We start from the raw sequence: 21084 nt of genomic DNA, 5'->3' as shown, positions 1-21084 counted from the left end.
TGTTCTACTTTGATAAGATACTTTAAAATTGAAAAAGATGACAGAATAACTACATTGTGGCTAAATGTGACTTAAAGAGACATGAAGGGAAAATGTCTTACATGCTGAACCATCCTCCCCGAGTCCCTTTTACAAAGTAGTTTGTACATGTCGAGTGTATAACGCTGTTCTATGATGGTTTTTCTGATGGTATTTGTATTTCTGTATACACTTTGGTGATCCTGTCATATCTGGGTTTTATAAACCACGATTATTTTTAAAGCTCACTTGGCCTCTCGACTCTTCTTTTAACCGCCGCTGCATATTCTGTTCTGCAAACCTTTATCTGCGTCTCCACCCTGCAGCGGGGCCCCGATGCAGCTCTGTGAATATAGAAATAAACCTCAGCACACATGCATTATGGTTCGTTTCTGCACTTTAACAGTGTTCTTTGGTTCCTTTTGCATTTTAGGATTCGTGCTCGTTTCATGTCTGCACTGTATTGTGCGGTTTTGAAGTTGATTCTTCACCCGCTCTTGCGCTTATGTAGGTCTGTCCAACAGCGCTGGCAGCCTTTGGGGATTTGAGGTCTTTCTCTCTTTTCTTTCTTTTAATTCCCAGCGGGCAGACAGACGCCGTCACATTCAGCGTGCCAACCAGGAGAAATGAATCATTGAGAAGCATGAAAATCACGCTTGTTGGCAGAGAGAAAGCCCCCACAAAAATCAAAGGAGAACACGGTGAACTTTGTTGAATCATCATGTAAAAAGCTCTCATAATCCAGCTGAAGCATCGCAGCAGTTTTTCTCCCCTTCAGGGAAAAAAAATGTTTATTTCTAACTTTGGAAGCCACCGCGGCACTGCGTCAGTGTTTGCGTGTCATGTGACCAGTTTACCCAGATACATCTGAGGAACATTTAATGATTTAATTTGTAACAAAACTACCGACTACCGGACCCATTATATTTTGTTTTGTTGGAAAAGCGGACAATGATTATTCTTATTTAAATACAGAATTGTGCAAAAGTCTCATTTCTTTCCATTTTGCTCCGAAAATGGGAAATCGGTCCAGTAATTTATTGAAGCTTGTACAAACAGTGTAAAAGGCAAACACAGAGTTTGTGCATTTCTAATGAGCTTAAAGTCAATATTTGGCACCGCAGTCTGAACTCTCTTAATTCTGTAAGTGTTCAGGAATAGTTCTGCAGGCTCCTTGGAGGACGTTCAGAGCTCTTCTTTGGATGTTGGCTGCCTTTGTTCTGTTGAGCTATGCTTTTACTGCACTGTCAGTATGTTTGGGGTCACTGTCATGCTGAAAAATGAAGCCATTAATAATCAGATGCCTTGCAGATGGTTTTACATGATTAAAATCTGGTGGCACTTTTATTTGTTCATCAATCCATCAAGCTTGACAAGATCCGCAACACCACTGGCTTCAGTCTGCCTCAGATCGTGACACAGCCTATAGCCATATTTGGGCATAAAGACAAGGATTTTTAACCCAAAAAGTCAAATTCAGCCTCAGCTGTTGATTTTTGCTCCAGTACTTATGTAATTCGGCATACCTCAGCCCTGTTCCCGTCCTTAATAATTGCTTCTTTATATCCATATTTTTTCTGAAGCCATTTCTAACCAAGCTTTGGTGAACAGTAGATGGATCAACTGAAGGGCCAGATGTTCTCTCAGGTCCTGTTTCAGGTCATCCACTGTATGCAGTTTTTTGTAGACCACTTCTCTTTTTTACTCATCTAGTTTCCTCAATTTTCTAAATGACACAGATATTCTTTGCTGATCACTTTGTTACTATTTCATGCCTGTCAAACTGTTTCATCTTTGGCATTTTTCATAGATTTCCACTAAGAAATGACAACAGATTCTGTTTTGTGACTGTCAAAACTTTTGCACATACCTTTAAAAATAAATGACTCTTTAGTTATCGAAGCAGCTGCAGGTTTCTACCATTGTCGTTTGAGCTCCAGGTTTTTTGGTCTGTCAGATTATCTCCTCTTTACAGGCTCCATCTGCGCACACAGACACTCCTCAACAGTGACTGATTTGCGTCAGCGAGGCTGTGTTGGTTAAACTCAACGACAAACAAGCTGCTAGTCAACATCTAAGAAGTTCACAACTAGGTTGTTTATTTTATGATAACTGATACAGGATAAATGTTATACATTCTATTTTAACACTGATATTTCGATTTTATTTTCAATGTCAGTATGCAAAAAAAGAACAATGCGAAATTAAACATTTGGTGATGAATATGATACATAATTTGATCTTCATTAATATTAAACCAATTAATCTTAAGGACTCATTGTTGCCCCAGTGATAACTTGTTTAGCTACAACACAAAAAAGGGGGAAATACAAAAAAATAAACAACAAACATCAAGAGTTGGCTGACAGCAAACACTGTAGAGAACCACATGATCTTTAGATGTGTAGATGCATATATAAAAATACAGGATCCCTGTTGTGTGTATATATATGCACATACAGTAATAACGCATTTACTATAGTTGCAGAGCCTGCAGTGGGCCTACAATTAGACAAAAATGAAGAGAGCAGGATACACATACATACACACGTTTACCATAATCTCCCCATATAAACACACAGAAACCAACCAACCGACCCACAGGCAGGCTCTCCGGCTTTAGAGGCTAAAAACTACATTTGACTTAAAAAAAAAAAAAAAGAAAAGAAAAAGAAAAACAAACAGACATTCACATTTCTCAAACAAATCCCATGATCTCATGAGTCCTCACCTGATCAGCTGACTCAGCCGTCAGCCTTATTAACGTTACTGCCACCACAGAAGCTTGAATGATAAAGATGCTGAGGATGATGAACTCCGTTCTTCCCGGTGCGTTCCACTCGTGCAGCCAATCAGGGCCGAGCTGGCTCTCGTTGATTACTTCACTGTCTGTTGGCCCTCGTCCCCACATCGTCACTCCTCTCGCTCGCTCACTGACTCACTGCGTTTCTGCCAGTTTCTTCATCCGTGAGTCAGAGTGAGTGAGCGAGCACGTCGTGGAGACACGACTGCAGCTGTTTATGTCTGTGTTTAGTGTACGTATGTCCTTTGCATTCATGCATTTACCTGTGTGTGTGTGTGTGTGTGTGTGTCTGTGTGTGTGTGTGCACGCATTACTGTCCATCTCTGTGCAGGCCTCTACGGTGAAGAAGGGGCTTTGCTTCCGCTGTAATGAACCTGGTATCTGTTGACCATCTGCCCCTTCACTTCAGTCGAGAGGCAGGTAGTCTTGCAGGGGATGAGATCCTCCTCGTCTTCGCCCATTAGCCAGTTCTGTACGGAGCGTTCAGCCGAGGCTGTAACGTGATTGGTCAGCCAGCTCTGGTGCCACTTGTCGAAGCGTTCGTGCTGGCTCGCTGCCACTCTGTGCTGCGACTGTGAAGGAAGAAGACAAACTGTCAGAGACTTGTCACTGAGAGACAAAACCGGATTTAACAAGCAGAAAACTAGCAGGGTTGGATTTCTTTTCTTCAGCAGAGCTCTGATGAGACCCACGCGGAGGACGGATGTCTAAATTTAAACTTAGATGCCAGCCTACCTTCCTGGCCTTGACGAGGGCCCCTCTGCGGTACATGTAGTCCTCAGAGTTCATGACAAACACCATCTTGTGAGTGTTGAGTTTAAAACGACAGTCGAGACTGCCGGCGTTTTCCACGCCCAGCTGGCGGTGCCACTCTCTCCTGCAGCGCATCGCCTCCACCTGTCGCACTTGCCAGCGGCGAAAACGGCGCAGGTTCCTGAAAAAAATGGAGACACGGTGCGGATTACAAAAAACTGCCTTGACGTATTCTCAGGGTTCCTGAAAGACATCCGTTATACCCTGTTGATCTTTACAAATGTTATCTGAGATGACAGCAGATCTGTCATCAGATACCTTTAACAGAGCGTTCCCATAATGCTACCAGCTGAGGCACAACGAGCCAAACATAAAAACATGAAATCAATCAAAATCTATTTGGGGACACAGTTTTGTAAGTTTTACTTGATTTTTAGTTGAACAAATTCTGTCTAGTCTAATACACAAAAGAAATGCACCATCACAGCACAACGTTTATTAAAAATAAGACACGTAACGCAGGAGGTGTGCAGGAATTCAAATGCACTTTGGTTTCTCTTTCCAAGTATAATGAAATATAATATATTACAGATTCATTTCCACTGTCACACCTTTATTCTGCTGTTATTTATACTGCCACATAAGTAGAAACAGTAGAAACATCTGTCATACCTGGGCAGAAATACGGGCTTGAAGAAGTAGCCCTCTGCTTGAGAGCACAGACTGGACTCTGTTCCTACAAACTGCTCCATGTAGCTCGACAGGCACTAACAGAGGAAAGTTCCAGCGTGTTTAATCAAAGTCCAGTTATTCATTTCCAAGTTTCTGGTATGTAAACAAGTTTAGAAATTGTTAATAAATAAGTGTTTACCTGAACATCTAGCGGGTCATCAGCCTGGGCCTCCTCAGTGTCCAGCAGCTCGATGGTCATTGTCACTTGACCCTTGTTTTGAATAAACATCACCTGATGACAAAAACGAAACACCCATGTTTGAATGACCTCACTACACCTGAATCAAAACTATGACCCAAAAGTGTGACAAAGGCCTTTGCTTTATTCAAACAATTACTTAATAATAATAATAATAATAATAATAATAATAATAATAATAAATTGGATTTATATAGTGCTTTTCAAGGCACCCAAAGCGCTTTACAATGCCACTACTATTCATTCGCTGCCATATCGCGCCATCGGCCCCTCTGGCCATCACCAGTAGGCGGTAGGGTAAAGTGTCTTGCCCAAGGACACAACGACCAGGACAGAGAGCCCGGGGATTGAACTGGCGACCTTCCGGTTACAGATGCGCTTCCCAACCCCCTGAGCCACGGTCGCCCCGACTTGACTGTAATTTCCCAAACTAAAGGCCCCACGTGGCTGTGCACAGTCTGAATGTTATAGCTGTGTACGGTCACTGAGGGGCAGTACCAAACATATTTGGAGCAACTAGTCTATTGAAGGCCTTTATGGGGGTTTTTTGGCTGCTGTTGGTTCACCTTCATTGAACGTCTTTGTAGTGAAGCAAACAGTGTTAGAAACAAAACTGTCTGTGATTCTCATTCTGCTGTTCGGATCATTTTGTTATATTTCGTCCGCTTTGAACCGAGCTCTGGCTCATTTCCCATCAGTCTACCTACAACATCATCATCAGGTTTGTGTTGTTTTGGTAGAAATGCACACAAGCACATCTGCATTGTTTCACACACAAAATCTTTTGCTCTGTGTAGTAAAGTTCCTGCACGAATGGACATAAACGCAATGAATTCCTCTTGAGTCAAAGATGGACAGCAGCATCCAGATATCTGGGAGAGAAATTAAAAACAGTCTGCACCCAACCAAAGAGAAGCCGAGATGTGGCGTTCTTGGTTCTCAGTAGAACTGTGCCATATTATACACATCATTTAAGAAAGTATACTTTATTGATCCCCGTGGGGAAATTCCTCTCTGCATTTAACCCGTTCACCCAGTGAAGCAGTGGGCAGCCATCGGGCGCCCGGGGAGCAGTGTGTAGGGGAGCAGTTCAGTGGATTCGAACCACCAACCTTCCGATCATGGGGCCACCACTCTACCTACTGAGCTATCCCTGCCCCAATAACAATAATACACTACATCTCCCCCCACCCTCCTCACAAAAGTGTTATACTGTGCGGTCAGTAGTACAGCGTTTCTCATCCCTAGCATGCAGATAAAATTAAAATTTAAAAAGATAAAATTACTGAACACTGTGCTGTTTTCTCAATTGAACAATAACATCTTTAAAAAACAAAACAAAAAACAAAGCAAGCAAACTGTTTGGATCCCAGAAAAGCATTTCCATTCTTCTACAACCGGTAATCAAGTATTCAACAGCTGTTATCAAAGCGTTAGTACCAGAGAAAGGTAGCATCTGATTACATTGAAGTGTAAACGTGTTTATCACGCTGTGGTACAGCTGGCTGTCATAAAATAATTTCAGGTCCACAAAAACGTAGTTAAATCTCAGTCATTAGTTGGAAGGTGAAATTTCAATCGACTGCACCAAAGGCCTCAACAGCATGAGAAAAATGTAAAGAATGAATCCTTGGGGGAAAAAATACTTGGACTGGAGGAGTGAGCTGGTTTTTGTTTTCCTACAATCACGATCGCTGTCCGTAAAACATTCCTTTACAAAAACAGCTTAAGTGATGCACTTTCCTTTTATGGGTACATCTAGTCTTCTGAAATTTTTACCGTCCTGTGAAATCGCAGAGCAGCATATTTTTACTGCAGAGAAGGATAATCTGAAATAGTTTCACTACTTCAAACAACAGCTGTGTGTCAGGGCCAAGCGTTTAACCCACTGGACTCACCTTGAAGCAGTTCTCTTCGGCCATCACTCGCTCAGCTTTCCACTGGTAGCTGGTCTCCCAAGCTGCTCTAACACACTGTGAGGACAGGTTTCCCCCGGCTGCCCCTCGTTTCCTCTCAGCCAGGTAAAGCTCAACCACTTGCAGACACACCTCGTCGCTCACCAGGTGCTGCAACTTTAGTCAGAGAGGTAAATATTAGAATATGCCAGTGTTCACATTACAGAGTCACGGGACTTAGAGAATTAACCTGTGTGTGAAACTGTTTACCTGTCGGATGATGTTGTGGATGACTTTGTCGATGGTGAAGCCGATATAGGCGTGGATGGTGAACATCTCCCTCAGCGTGTCCTCATATTGTGTAGAGTCCAGGTTGCCATCAAGCAAACTGCGCACCATATCGAGGAAAGCTGGGTAATACTCCTCTAACTCCACCTCACCTGTGGAAGGGGAAGGACAGCACTTTTGTTAGAGCAGCTTCTCATTAAATCATCTGTGTGGATGTGCAGTGGAGACTAGGGCTGCACGATACTAGGAAAACCTGCGATGTGCGATAACTGTGATCAATATTGCGATAACGATATGACTTGCGATAAAATAAATAGCAAAACAAAAAAACAAATACATAATTTCTGTTTTACTGCAACAGTTTTATTTAAAGAAAGCTGCTGTATTAGCAGAGTAACACCAAAGTGCACTTTAACATTGAAACTGTCTGAGGCTTGAATTCTGAAAGACATCCTTCCCGGTCTCTAGAATTCGTTTTGAATAAACATAACACACTTGTCGGTCTTCTTTAAGATCCCAGCTGGCCAGCACCTCACGTGATACACGGGCTGTATTTTCACTAGTGTGAGAGTCTGGAAAATACACAGTCTCTAGACACCGTGTTTTCAGTTCAGGGTCTACGGTGAGGAAGTGCACTGTGAAGCTCATATATGGCTCCGTTGTACGACTTGATCATAGGTCTGTAGTTGTTGCGTAGTTTTCAGCTTGGCTCAGTTCAAACGTGACGGTCTTGCGGCATGTTTCGTACATTTGTGGAATGGCAACATGGGAAAAGTAGTTTCGTGAGGGGATGCGGTATCTCTGGTCCACTTTATGACTGGTGAAGCCCTCTCTGCTAACTGTATTTATAGGCATCATGTCTTTAGCCAAAAAAATGTGTAATGGCCTCTGTTATTTCTTTGTAGCGCTTCGACGTTTTCTCATAAGGAGTTCCACTTGAAAAACTCTGATACAGAGACGGCTGTTGGACTGCGGTGCTCTTTGTCTTAACATTAGCAACCTTTGTTTGGCTAGCCCTGTCTTTCTGGAACTCTTCAAACTGTTCTCTGTGGTTGTATTGAAGATGATGGTGGAGTCGTGTTTCCTCTGGTGGTTGCCACGAGTGTTCGGCAAGTGTTGCAGAGCACCTGTGTTTGGAGAACGTCATCTTTATCAAATCCAAAGTACCTCCAAATAAGCGAGGTACTTTTTTTTTTTTAGCCACGAGTTCATAGTCAGTAGCGTTCTCGTCATGCGTCTCGCTCTCAGCCATTACAACTCTGACTCGGTGCTGCAGCGTTGTTCGTTCCCCACCTGAGTAGGAGGCGGGCCTCTAATCCATTTGATTGGTTAATGCCGTGAAGGGCTCTATTCGACTGGTCAAATGTGTAAAGGGGTTTCTTTGGTCAGTTCGATTTATTGTGCAGGCCTAGTAGAGACCCTGTCCCAGCAACCAAAAGCAGTTATTTACAAAAGGCAGGCCTGATGTGTGTTTGAAGAACAGATTCTTCTGATCTGAAGAAGGGTTGCAGCAACAAGTCAGTTATCAGAAACTATCGGTTAAAATGACTAAATATTAGAAAGTTTCTCAAACAAGAGGCTTTTCTGTGTCTTATATTACAAGGAATGTAATATTGTGGCCTAAGACACTCTACATGTACAGCTTGTAATATGCTGAACAAGAATTTAGTTTGTTTTTGATAACCAGTAAACCTTGTCCTAAACAGACTTTTAGAAAAGTGCCTTTAACTGGTCCATACAGGTCCTGCAAATCTGTTCAGAGCATCAAAAAGTCTTTCACCACAGATTTCTTCCCGAAACAAAACACAACAATGCTACTACAACACTCAGATTCTGAACAAAGTCAACTAAATAAAGGCTGACACGTAGCATTAGTAGAACGATCATTTTTCAAACGTTATTTTATTGCCGTGCTGTTTTAAACACTGAGAAATGTTTCAACATATCTGGAACATCATTCCCTTTAGCAAACATTAATCTTATTTAACAGTGTGACTGACACCAATTTAAAAGCACATTCTGATTCAGTGCACATTTATTGAAGCTAATTATCTAATCGTCTTGATGAAGTAACTTGTATATTACAGCGTGTGATTATTGCTCAGTGATCTGGAATAAAGCCACCCACACTGAGCTTACCTGTCTACATCACAGCTGACCAACCCCACTTAAAAATCAAACACCTGACGACTGTAAAGATGTGAGTAACTGTAAACATAGACTGGACTTACTGGGCTGCTTGAGGCGGAGCTCCATAGCGAGGTCACACGCCTTTTCCCTCCGTCCCTCTGCCATCAGCAGCCTCTCTCTGCTCTGCTCAGCTCGATGCTCCAGCAGCTGCCGTTCTGCTTGTCGGTAAACCCGCAGCAGCCGCGAACACAGAGTCTGGTGCAGCCGCAAAAAGAAATACCAGTTGTTGTTGACAAAAAACAGGTTGTAGACACCATCCAGCTCCTTTTGGTGCTCTGCTTCGGGGTCACGAAGGTCCACCTTCTCCCCGGCTGCACCCGAGCTCATCTCCATAGGTGTAGACCCCGGGGTCGGTGTGGATCCAGCAGGCTGGCTTATGCTGCTTGAGGTGGTCGAGGCTTCGTTTTCTGCAGGTTGGGATGGGCTGCAGCGCCTCCTCCTGGAATCACCGTTGAGCTGCTGCTGCGGTTGGGACTGGGTCTGGGACTGTGATTGGACAGGTTGGGGTTGAGACTGACAACTGCTGGCTGCTGCTCCTGATGCATTATTACCATTTCCTCCTCCGCCTGCTGCGGTGGTGGCGGTTCCACCTCCTCCTTTATCGCCTCCCTCTTCCAGCTCAGCCTCCTCATCCGTCCATTCTTCAGTATCACTGAGCTCGCCGCGGCGGGAGAAGAACAAGTCGGGGACAAAGTGCTGGATGATGCGTTTGATGTGGTCCTTGTCATCTTTGTGAATAGTTGGTTGTCGTTTAACGTGGTAGATGATGAGTGAGGCAGCATCCTCCAGGATTTGTTTGTCCTCATAAGTAAACACCATGTGAGGTTCACTGGATGAGGCTGAACCATTACGGCTTTGTTGGCCAACACCACCTTCTTCTGTGCTCTGCTCCTGACGCTGAGGTAAAAAGAAGAAAATCAGACAGCAGAAGGAAACTCCTACAGGCCAAGCAGAAATACGGAAACCTTTGACACCAAGAGGTTTCACTGACCTCTGACAAATCCCTTTAACAAAAAAACCCCACCTGCACTCAATGTCCTTTGACTGAAACACACCATCTTCATTATGAGCCATGGTGTTAGAGCAAAGCCACTTAAGGAAAATTTTATAGCTCTGTTCTTACTAAAAATGCTACTAGAGTAGCTTTGCATACTCACAATTCCTAATAATGTTAATTTATTTCAGTTCAGGCCCTCAACTCATCTCCTGTCTGGAAAAACTGTTTTAGCTCCTCCCCCTTTAAGCCCACCCTCCTCATAAGTTAGCTGTCCTCTAATTGGCTGTCCATGACAAACAAAAGGTTTGAACAGCAGGAGGCGGGGCTGGTGGTCAGAGCTTTGCCCAGGGATTTTGGCTCATAGGGATTACCCATCACGTATACAGACCTCAACAGGTCCACTTTAGTAACGTCAACGTGGACGCGAAATCCTAAAGAACCATCAGAAGTTTGAACAAGTTAAAATGTCAAATGTGAAACTTCAGTCAGGTGACGCATGTTGTGCACCTGACTGATGAACTGTAAGCACCAGAATAATCTTTTTAAATTTTAGAAAATGTGAGAGGATAATAGTCAGGTTACACTATAATGAACGCTTTTATACCCTCTCACTGAGTCTGACTCTTCTTATGATTATACAAAAGCGATTATGCAGGACTGCTATATCAGGCTTCACACCTCGTTATCTTTTCATCACCATTCAAGGTCGCGAATAGAGGAGTGTTTACCTCGTCGTAGATGCTTTCAATCTCATTAAGAAGACTTTTCGACCGCAGGGCCTTCATATCGTTCTGTTTGAAGTTGACTCCTTGGTGGTCGAGGGACTTCAGGTAGGCCTTCTCGTACTGCTCCCTCCAAATCTTATTGAAACCCTGCTGGGCCTCTCGCCACTCTTCCTCCTTAGCTTTCAACCTGGAGAGGAAAGAAAAGCTTTAAAGTTGACGCCTAAAAAAAACATTCATGTAGTTGAATCTATTTTGTCACCACAGTGCGTTTGTTTTTTCACATGTTAGACTGGAAGGAAAAAGGCAGTTCTTCAGAAAGCACTATTCGTGTAGCAGGGTGCACAAAGACCTCCATGTTGATACAAGGATTTTGCTCACGCTGTCAGCAGCTGAATATTCCCATCATATTGTCACTTGCTTAAATCTCTCAGCTGGTCATGTAAACAGAAGTATAATCAACAGTTTTCCTTCTATAGCCACAGTGATGTAAACATTAGATGTGTTGGTTCAACATCCTGCTATTTCATATGCATATGAAAGAATATTGTGGCTATAAGGCTTAAAGTGTCTGCACATGTCAGACGTCACTGGGGAATTCTGAGATAAAGAGATTGTCCTGACCTCTTCAGCACCACAGGCACAGCAGTAGCAGGACTCCTCTTCAGTCCCTCGATGATCTCAGGGGCTTTGTCGCCATAGATACGATACACCGCACGACGCTGGATGACCTCAGAGGTGCCGCCCAGGCAGTCGTCTAATCTGAATCGGTCCTGGTCCTCTGGTGAGAGGCGAGAAAGCTTCTTCTGGACACTCTCTAGGACTCTGATGGTGGCCAAGTTTGTCTCCAGAACAACATCCAACTAAAGAATAAGTGTTAGAGACGGCTTTTAGAGGGCATCTTCTAAAGCTTAGCACCACGCGATATATGTGTTTAAGAATAAAACATCCTCGGGGTCACCAAATATATTTACTACTTGTTAAAAACGCTAACATTAAGATGCACATACCTCAAATCTTTCATCCTCACAGCGATGCAGCTGCTCCTCATAAGGAGTCTTCTTGGAGCTAACAAAGGTTGAATCTTCTGACCAGGAGGGGAAAGACACCCAGGTGTCATTCAATACCTGCACACATACAGATAAAAACATGAGTTTTCATGCCAGCACACTTTTCTATGGTAACACTTTAAAGATTGCTTTTTATGCACCTTGATATTTTTACTCTGGACTTCAGAAAGTATAATTAAGTTACAATATGATCACCCGATCAATCTGCTGTAGCACAGATCCCTTTAAGGCATCTTTCTACTGATTGGGTGCCCCTCACACACAAAATATTTGAAGAGAGGGTACGTGAGGCTGCCGTGCTGACAGAACGCCTTATCAAGAAGGCTTATTTTAGGGGTATGCAGGAAAGGTTCAAAGCAGCCTGGAGGCTGAGCCTCAGTGATTACTTGTACATATGCTGCCTTTGTTATTTGAAACTTTTCTATGAGAAAAGGAAAAACATATTTAAGCTACATACTGCCTCCCTGTCCTTACTGTACTCATCTGATTCTGCATAACCATAATCAACTACCAGCTACCAGGCCATTAATTAGGATTTCTTTCCCTCAACATGCTCCTGATGACTGCTAAGTAATAGACGCTTCTGAAGTTACAATCCTAATATGGCAGTAGGGTCAAAGTTTCTATTAGGTGGTCACACGATGTGCATACTACTGAGCAAACAGTACGTCTGTGTATACATGTGCTCCTAACTGCATGTGTAACCTTTTGCCATGGTTCAACATTTTCAAAACAGAGTTCCTGTTTTTGTGTACTTTGCACTCGAGACAGAAACACATGCACAAGCAATACACTTTCCCCCCGTTGGTTTCCCACCATTTCACTAAAATACAGGTGGCAATAAAGTGTGAGAAAATGTGGGAAGACTGACTCGCAGCTTCATTCAGACACGCCCACAACAATCAGAAAGAGAGCAATGATGTGCTCCACAAGATATTCACCATATCTGCAAAACGTTACATCAGTGATGCATAAAGTGACATATGAGGTCAGAGTCTTGTACATCACTGTGGTTATTCAGAGTTTTGAAAAGGGAATAATTTAGTGTTATTTTCTGTTAGATACTGATCAGGGATAGGGTTAGATGATCAACTGAAAGGTTCCATGTCAAGTCTTTGCTGGATTTTATTTTCCCCATTTCTTAAGGACATGACTTTCAGATATTGTTCATCTACTGTAGAGAATTGTTTAGGTTTGACACTCATTTTGTCTGCAACCTGTCCGGTTTTCCACTTCCCTCAAACTTTTTTGCGGACACACTGCACACCATACTGACAAGTGACAAGTTTCTGCTAATAGCTTTTTAGGAATTGACTTGCTGGCCTAGAAATACTATTTTATGCCTGTCAAGCTGTTACCATCGGCATTATACAGATTCAAAATGGCATGGTTTCAAAACATAGTGATAGTAAAATGTTTCAAAAAAACAGCTGATTAGAAAATTAAATTGATTAGTTGCGTGCAGAGATAGACAGTAACGCATTACTGTAATCCGATTACTTTTTTCAAGTAACGAGTAAAGTAAGGGATTACTATTGCAAAAACGGTAATTAGATTACCGTTACTTTCCCGTAGGAACGCTGCGTTACTGCGTTACTAAAACCGTGATTTTTTGCGAGAATGTCTCATGACAGTGACGTAAGCGAGTGCGACATTCGTGACAACAGCTGTGTGCAGATCAACAGTGGATCATATATCAGTGCAGAGAGAGTATGAGCGTGCAGCGTTTAAAGCGTGGAAGTACTGACCTTACTTTGAGTTTGATTCCATAAAAAGTGACAAAAACATTAGTGTCCGCTGTGCGTGGGAAGAAAACTTCTTTTTACAGCGAAAAAACCCTAAACTTCCAAACAAGCATCGAGTAGCTACGACGTAATGGGAAACTCACAGAGAAACTCGCGGATTCTTCCACTGACCGCGGCACACCTGCACCAGGGTAACCCTCCGCCTACCCCACTCCTGCTTTACAGGTGAAAATAGAGCAACAGCACCGCTGAGTCTTTGACTTTATTTATTTTCTGCTGTGTTTTACTTGCATCTATTTGAAAGACTGAGTGTAAACACAAAAAATATTTTATTTTATGAGCTGGAATGTGCAGAAAATAGGTTTAAATATTAAACTAATTTCTTCCAGTCAGAGAATGTTGCATATAATTAAATTTTTGCTTGATGCATAAAGTTAAAAGATTAAAACTAATAAAACAAGTTTTAAAAAGAGACTTTTCCATTTGATTACATTTTGTATGATGGATTATGTAGAAAAAGTAGAATTGGGCTGAAAGATCTATCACTTTATCACCTATTCAGGTTGTAAATCGTGTTTTTAAAAAGTAACTAATTAATTAATTACTTTTGAAAATAAGTAATCAGTAAAGTAACGGGATTACTTTTTTGGGCAAGTAATCAGTAATTAGTTACTGATTACTTTTTTCAAGTAACTTGACCAACACTGGTTGCGTGTTACATGTAGACAACACCGATTCATCACTTGCGAACTTGAACAATTCAATGTTAAGTTGATCAAATTTGTAATTTAATATTCAAGTCAAACAAACTTAAAGAGGGAAAGTCGACACTCAAGATGTGATTTTGTAAAAGCCTGCGCGTTTACCTCAAGCAGCTACAAGCATGCAAGCTGTAACTTATGGACTGATGTTTATCAACCAGGGTTGTTGATGAAATAAATGTGGGGTAAAAACAAAAAAAAGAAAGAAAAAAAAAAAACTTGTCAGCAAGATTCAGCCCTGTGTGCATAAGAGCTTACTAACAGCAGCTGTTTTCATAAAGGAAGAGCTTCGAGACATCCTCATATTTGGCAGCCTGAAGGTATGAGACAGAAACTTAAGTTGGCAACCTCGCCCACCCCCTCATGTCATGTGAGGTTTAGGGAGTCCTCAAAAACAATGACATTCTTAGGTGAGCTGATCGAGGGACAAAGGCACAAAAGAGGCATGCAAAGATAACAGGAATCATAATATTGTGCGTATCTAGACATCAGTTTCTATGCATGCAGTTCAAACTTGTGCTATGTTGAAAAAAATAAACATTTAAATTCAGACATCAAGCCAACATGTTAAGATGCTGTCAAAGAAATAATAAGGAACAGATGAAAGGGGCTCAAATGCACACAGATAACTTTAAGAAATGAATGACGCAGTGGTCTTTGTTTGGTAAACTCTTAAGTAGATATACCTCCTTGCATAAGGCCGTGCGCCCACTGCATTTAGGCTGCTGGTAGGTCTTGGGCAGTGCTCTATAGCTGGACCCCAGGCGCTTGCAGGAGGCATAATCCACCTCCCTGCCCCCTCCTCCCTCCATGTAACGATCCGACAGCCCTGACACAGCATGAGAGAGCTCTTTGTCCCCGAGAAATGACTTGAACTGTGTGTACAGTTCAGGAAACTTCCTGCAAGGATATGGACAAAATTATTAATGACAGATAACTGAAGTACATCTGGTATTTTCAGCTAGTATAAAAAGCCCTGTGACGACCATTTAGAGATAACTTTCAAATTTGTAAAGTTGACCTGAATGTCATATCTGAAAACAAACAATATCTTAATATTTGTTGCCATTTGCTTCACTAACACTGGATATTAGCATCATAAACCATTTCCACTTTAGTTTGTCTCTTTCTATCCATCTCAAAATTCTTTCCATCCACTCACCCCAAGAAAGGAGTAACAAGCTGTAGCAGCTCGGCTCCTGAAACGACTTCTTGGTTAAACAAGGCGATGCAGCGCAGGAAGTTCTCATATACTTCCTGGCTTTTAAACAGGCGACGAACCTAAACGACAGTTGGGTTGACAATAAAATTCGCTCAATCACTTTAAAAAATAAAAAAAAGTTTCAGTTAAAAACAAAAAGAAACAAAAAGAAAAAACATTATGGGATTAAAAATTTAGTATAAAAAATTAAATAAATAAAATCCAGAATTACAGCCCAGAAGAATAATCCCTCACCTTATCAAAGAAGGAAAATTCTCTTAAGACTCCATGTTTGCCAACCGAAGCAAAGGACTGATCTTTGGTACAGGAATACTTCATTTTTTTCTAAATAAAGAGAAGAATAAAATCTGAACATCACAAACTCGACCGCTTTTGGAAAATCCCAAAGAGCTGTTGAAACTTTTAAAGAAAAGTTCGTGTTGTGCAACACAAAATTATTTTCTAGCAAATGAGTTGGTGCTGACGAAATGAAGTAAAGGAATGCAAATACTCTGTAATTATGTTACAAGCTTGTGAGACACATTTTGCCCAGCATGTTGCAGGCTGTAATGTCCATAATAGTAAATGACATACATCACGGGGCTTACATGCAACACATTAACTTATAGAAATGACTGAATGTAACAGATTAAAAATAAACTGGTATTCAGTAAGTTCTCTTCAATTAAACTGTTACTGTGTTACTCAACAATTATGAAAATAAAGAAATTTACCAAAGTAAAAGCAAATAAAAAGTCCATAAGGGTAACAGTCGTTCTGTAGCGTCTGTAACAAGAATGGTGTCTTTCAAAGCTCCACCTCTCTCTCTCTCTCTCTCTCTTGTTTTTAATTAATTGTGAATACGTCAGAATTTTAGACCCTATTTCACAAGATGATGAAGTTGCAAAAACAATCATAAAATGTAGCATTTGAGCTCATAATGCACAGCTTTTGTCTCTTTCACTGACTGACCTGCTGAAGAGAGAAGAACTTACCTTGAGCAGTGGGGACATATGCTGGAGAAGTATGGGCCTCGGCCTCTTTTTGTTCTGTTTGGTTATCGTGTCCTCTTCCTCTGTTCTTTTCAGCTGCTCTTTCCCCCCGGTGAGCGAACTGCCTGTGAACTACAGAAGAGGAGGCACGTGGGCAAAAAATGCTCAGTAGTACTTCTTGGGACTTTGGGAACTTCTTAGAGAACTGACTGACAGAAATACAACGTTTTTGACAAGTTATATATTCAGCTGTTCAAAAGTGGCACTTCACTGTGACTGTGTGAATATTATCATGATGGCATTTCAGAGCCGTAAATATACAAAATGTCACTGTTGTAAACTGTGTTAAAATAACTGGAAATGAGAAATGTTGCTTTCGTGCCCGACTGCAAATTGTTTCTGTTCAAACTGTGCAGATTTTCATCTCCTTCCCAAGTGGAACATCAGAAATCTCCGTCTATGCTGCTCAACTCACCAGTGATCTCTTGGCATCGGGCAAGAATTGTCCAAACTCAGCCAGCAGGTCTTCTTGTCCCTTGAAGAGACTGGCAACTTTAGAAAACACCTCATCTTCTGTCATCCCACTGCTGCCTCGACTGCCTCGACTCTCCTTCACCTCCAGCTGTTCCTTCTAAAATGTTATAGAGATATAGGGGAGACACACACACACAAAATAAAAACAAAACTCAGAAACTGCAAATAAAAACCCAACACCTTTTATGCTATGAATATGCAGTATTCATGGCCTTACTTCTACAGTACCTGATATGTGTGAAGAATTTCTAGGAAGGCTCTATAGATCTCTGGATGGTCCAGGAAACGGTTTTTAATCTTGTTGACGTAGCTGATGGCGCTATCAAATTCTACGGGGCTCGTCTCTGAGGCAGGCGGGGACACAGATGAGGTGGCTGCTGGATTTTGGCTCTCTCTGCTGGTCAGGGGAAGAGAAAGTCTGCTGGGAGGCTCTGGAGGTCCTGCTGCTGATGAAGACAGGGGCTCTGTTGTGGCCACCTTGACTTCACTGGTCTGGGCAGGTCCCACTTCAGAGTGAGAGGAAGAGGCGCTACCCGAGGTTGCAGCAACAGCAGGAGCGACAGGACTCTTCCCCTGCGGGCTTGGGGATACCTGCACAGAGATGCATTAAGAAAAAGACTGTTTATTTACGACTTGGGGAGAAATATCTGTTTGTATATGCCGGTGCAGGTGCAGCTAAAATGATGACGTAAACCAACTTTAATGTGCTCGTGCTGCTGCAGAAATATTAAACACTCAAACATAAGTTGGCTCTGTGGGTTCGTTTTAAATCCCTCTCTTAGCAGTGTATAAACTCTATATAACACAATAACAATTGTAATTGTAGACAAAAGGTACACAGTAAACAAAGCACTAAATATTAAAATGATTTAACAGAAAAAGTTTACATAAACTTTCATAGGTTTTAGAAAAGAAACGCATGCATTATGCATACTTTATGCCTAATGTTCAGAAAGAAAAGTGACTGGATGTTTATATGAATGTACTTGTAATCTAAAGTCAGTATTAAAGGAAAGTAGTTCTGATGCAAATCCCAAGTCACACTAACATTACACCTAAGATTGCCCAAATCCCATTATCTTGCCATCCACTACCTAAGCACGATCCATCTCTCAGAACAAAACATCCCTGGAAGTTAGTTCCCAGCTTTTACTTTAAAATAATAAAATTGTACACAGAAACTGAAGGAGCTGACACATATAAAAGTTTAACTCAATCTGACACGGACCAAATGCCACAGAGTGAAATCATTACAAATTCCTCAGTGTAGTCGTTTTTGTGTCACACCGTAAAATTCTTTTAAAGTCTAACATAGATTCCTAATCTCTGAAATTCTTTTTTATATACAACTTGTATATATTTGGCTCTTTGTGATGAGATTTAAGTGCTTGTTTCAGCCAAAAATGCACAGGAAGAAGCAGAACTCCAGCTGAAATTTTGTTAAACTACAAAGCTGCTGTCACATTTTGTAGTGAAATCTTCGTGAGGGCTTTTTCAGGTAGATCATTCAGCTGAAGTTCAGGGCAGTAGAGCCACACCTGTTTCCTCCTAAGATGTTCTGTGGTCTTAAACATATAATGCTGTCAGCATACACTGCTGTACATTGCTTTACTTATATCTGATATCTCTTTAAAAAGAGTATCTTACCTGTGCAGAGAAAGGAGACTGAAGGAAAGCCATCCCATTCTTAGGGACCTCTATCCGATACCCCGGTGGCAAGAAGGCATTGAAGCCCAAGACGAGGTCTGGGTGTCCATGAAACAGTTGTGATACACGGTTTATCACTCCCGGTGTGTCGATGCTATTTCAGAAGACATACAGATAGTTTAGAAGTTTGGTTGAGAAAGATTGATTAACTACTTCTCTCAAACACCACAAAGCAAAAACAGAAAACAAGTTATTAATAAGCGCTACACATGTTAGCTTTAAAGAAAAAGGAGCAAAGAGGATTTGCTTTTAGTCCTCGTTTCATTTCAAGATAATAATACCAGTTGCATAATTACAGTAAGAAGCTATGTGCAGTTTCATATGCACTGATAAACTCCAGATTGTGAAACAGAACTAGTCAAGGATTAAACAGCACAACGTAATGAAACTCCATAAACAAGCAGCACAATCACCATCTAAAGAATATGTATGGGAATGTATGTCATTAAGAATGCATTACTAGAACTCCCATTACTTCTGGTTTTCACCCTGGCAGAAGTACAGCTGCCAGTTGGTCACAAGATTATACAAAAACCATCAAGCTGAATTTCATAAGACTTGGTGGCGTATGGGTAAATGAAGATCCCACTGTATTTTAAAGTGGATCTGGACCACCTCCCTTAAAAACTGCACAACAGAAATCAGTGTGCTCCCTGTGTGCCCCTGTGTAGTAGTTACTTGTGGTTTGTTTGCATAAATGCCCAATGATACCTCTGCGACTTGAACTCCTTCATGATGTCGAGAAACTTGTTATATATCCCAGGGTCATTCGCAAAACGAATTTTGACTTGGTCCAAATATGACAAGGCATCTTCAACCTAAACATGGAGAAGAGGAAGAAAAAAATCAGTACAGAACAAAGCACAGGCAGTCTCAGCTGGATGTATGGAGCAGCATTTTCCCCAGAATCCAGCCACGGTGCTCACGGTGGATGATTTTACAGCTACAAAGCTTGTTTATAGATTTCAAATGCTACGTTTTGCATTATTAATAAATGCATTTATTTCCGATTTGTACTATAAAATTACAGGTAGCCCCATCGTACAGATTTGTTTCAGTGCTGCATACGTGAAGTTACGTGAATGCTGACTGATTTGTTCACTATCAGCCAAAGTGCAACATCAACAAATCCTCTGGTTAGCAGTACAAGCTGTACAACTAACGCTAAAATAAATAAATAACTGGGCATACACAAGAGACACCAGGCAGCTTTTGTTCATTACTCCACTGCTTTCTTTCGCTACCACAGCTAGGCTAGTTTAGGTTGCGCTAAAGGGGGAAAAATGTCTTCACACAAGCCATTGTCACAAATAGTCCACATCTTAAAGAGGGTTGTTGTAGCTAACGTTTAGCCAGGAGCCAGTCGACTCACGATAATAACTCCACCAACACTTGCAACACCTACCCGCATACAAATTTATACAATATGTTTAGTCACAGCTGGTCCCCGGCCAACAGTGTCGCGTTGGCAAAAACAGTACGACATATTAAAACACTACTATAACAAAGAAACGTGTACTGAAGCTGCTAATGAAGTGAAATAGCCGTTCTTGGCTAGCCTGGCTGACGTCCTCCACTTTGTTCGGGTGGCTGAAAAAACGAACAAGGAGGAACTTCCCACAAGCGAGGTCTGAGTTAACGTTTGCTCACAGAAGCACTTATTGATATGGCAAATGAGAAAGTACCACTAACTGTGCCACTCCACTGTCACTCGCACATCCACTAAACGAAACATAGCTTCTAAATCCAACATTAAATGTTAACGTTAGGCTGTTTAGCAATGAATTACTTTTAATAGGCCAGCGAGCTAACTAACGTTAGCCAGCCGTTCCTTTCACTACTCTCGACGACAGAAGAGAGAAAGAGAAAAAAGCCTCAAATCCAATGCAATGATCCGACGAACAAAATGGTTCTGACTCTCAGCCACTTTTCCCTTGTCATGTCCGTTGTCTCCTTACCTTCAGCTTCTGGAAGTGCTGCTGCTGCACTTGCTTTTGTGTTATAACGTAAGGCTTGTCTTGAATTTGGTTTATTTGCTTCGCGGTGCTGTGCGCCTGAATCTTCGCCATTATCCCGGCGACAGGAGGCTCGAGAGCCGCTACCACAACTTAAGAGGGAAGCTTCGGCGTTACCTCCAGTTGTTGGCTAGCCGACAAACCTTGCTCTCGGTCGGGAAGCCAGCCTGCCAGCAAGCAACCCTACTCTGCCTAGCTGGACAGTCTAGGTACAGAGGCAAAAAAAAAAAAAGGACGGGAAATCCAGCAGAATGAAGGTTGATGACAGACAACCTGCTACTCTCGGTGACTTTGATGAAACATCACCATCGAATTAAACGAGCCCAGGCAAGAAGTATCGGAAAATAAGCCCAGAGACAATGGTTACCGTTTTTCGTATTTAAAAAAAACTAAAGCCTGTCTCTTTAAATTCGGCGGCAGCGCTCTGTCTTGGCGTCCGGAAGCCAGAGTAGGAGTGAAAAA

General features: G+C 41.9%; 1 protein-coding gene across 2 annotated transcripts; it reads right to left on the bottom strand.

The window, feature by feature from the left end:
* Positions 1-2093: 2093 nt before the first annotated feature.
* On the bottom strand, positions 2094-21078 carry sin3b (SIN3 transcription regulator family member B). Of its 2 annotated transcripts, none has more exons than XM_026158499.2 (19): positions 20566-21078; positions 19319-19425; positions 18548-18701; positions 17129-17491; positions 16842-16997; positions 16370-16498; positions 15630-15719; positions 15336-15454; positions 14860-15073; positions 11608-11724; positions 11222-11460; positions 10604-10787; positions 8920-9775; positions 6671-6840; positions 6404-6577; positions 4446-4538; positions 4247-4341; positions 3557-3755; positions 2094-3393 (listed from the first exon to the last, which is right to left on the bottom strand). In XM_026158499.2, exons 1-19 carry the CDS (start codon positions 20674-20676, stop codon positions 3157-3159), a joined length of 3807 nt encoding a protein of 1268 aa, XP_026014284.1. In that variant the 5' UTR covers positions 20677-21078; the 3' UTR covers positions 2094-3156. The 2 variants fall into 2 exon arrangements, with proteins under 2 accessions (XP_026014284.1, XP_026014285.1); XM_026158500.2 differs by lacking the exon at positions 20566-21078 and adding an exon at positions 20013-20122.
* Between the last annotated feature and the right edge of the window lie 6 nt (positions 21079-21084).

Source organism: Astatotilapia calliptera, chromosome 23 (genome assembly GCF_964374335.1).
Source record: "Astatotilapia calliptera chromosome 23, fAstCal68.1, whole genome shotgun sequence".
NCBI lineage: Eukaryota > Metazoa > Chordata > Actinopteri > Cichliformes > Cichlidae > Astatotilapia > Astatotilapia calliptera.
Note: the sequence above shows the minus strand (reverse complement) of the source record. Positions and strands in the feature narration are given on the sequence as shown.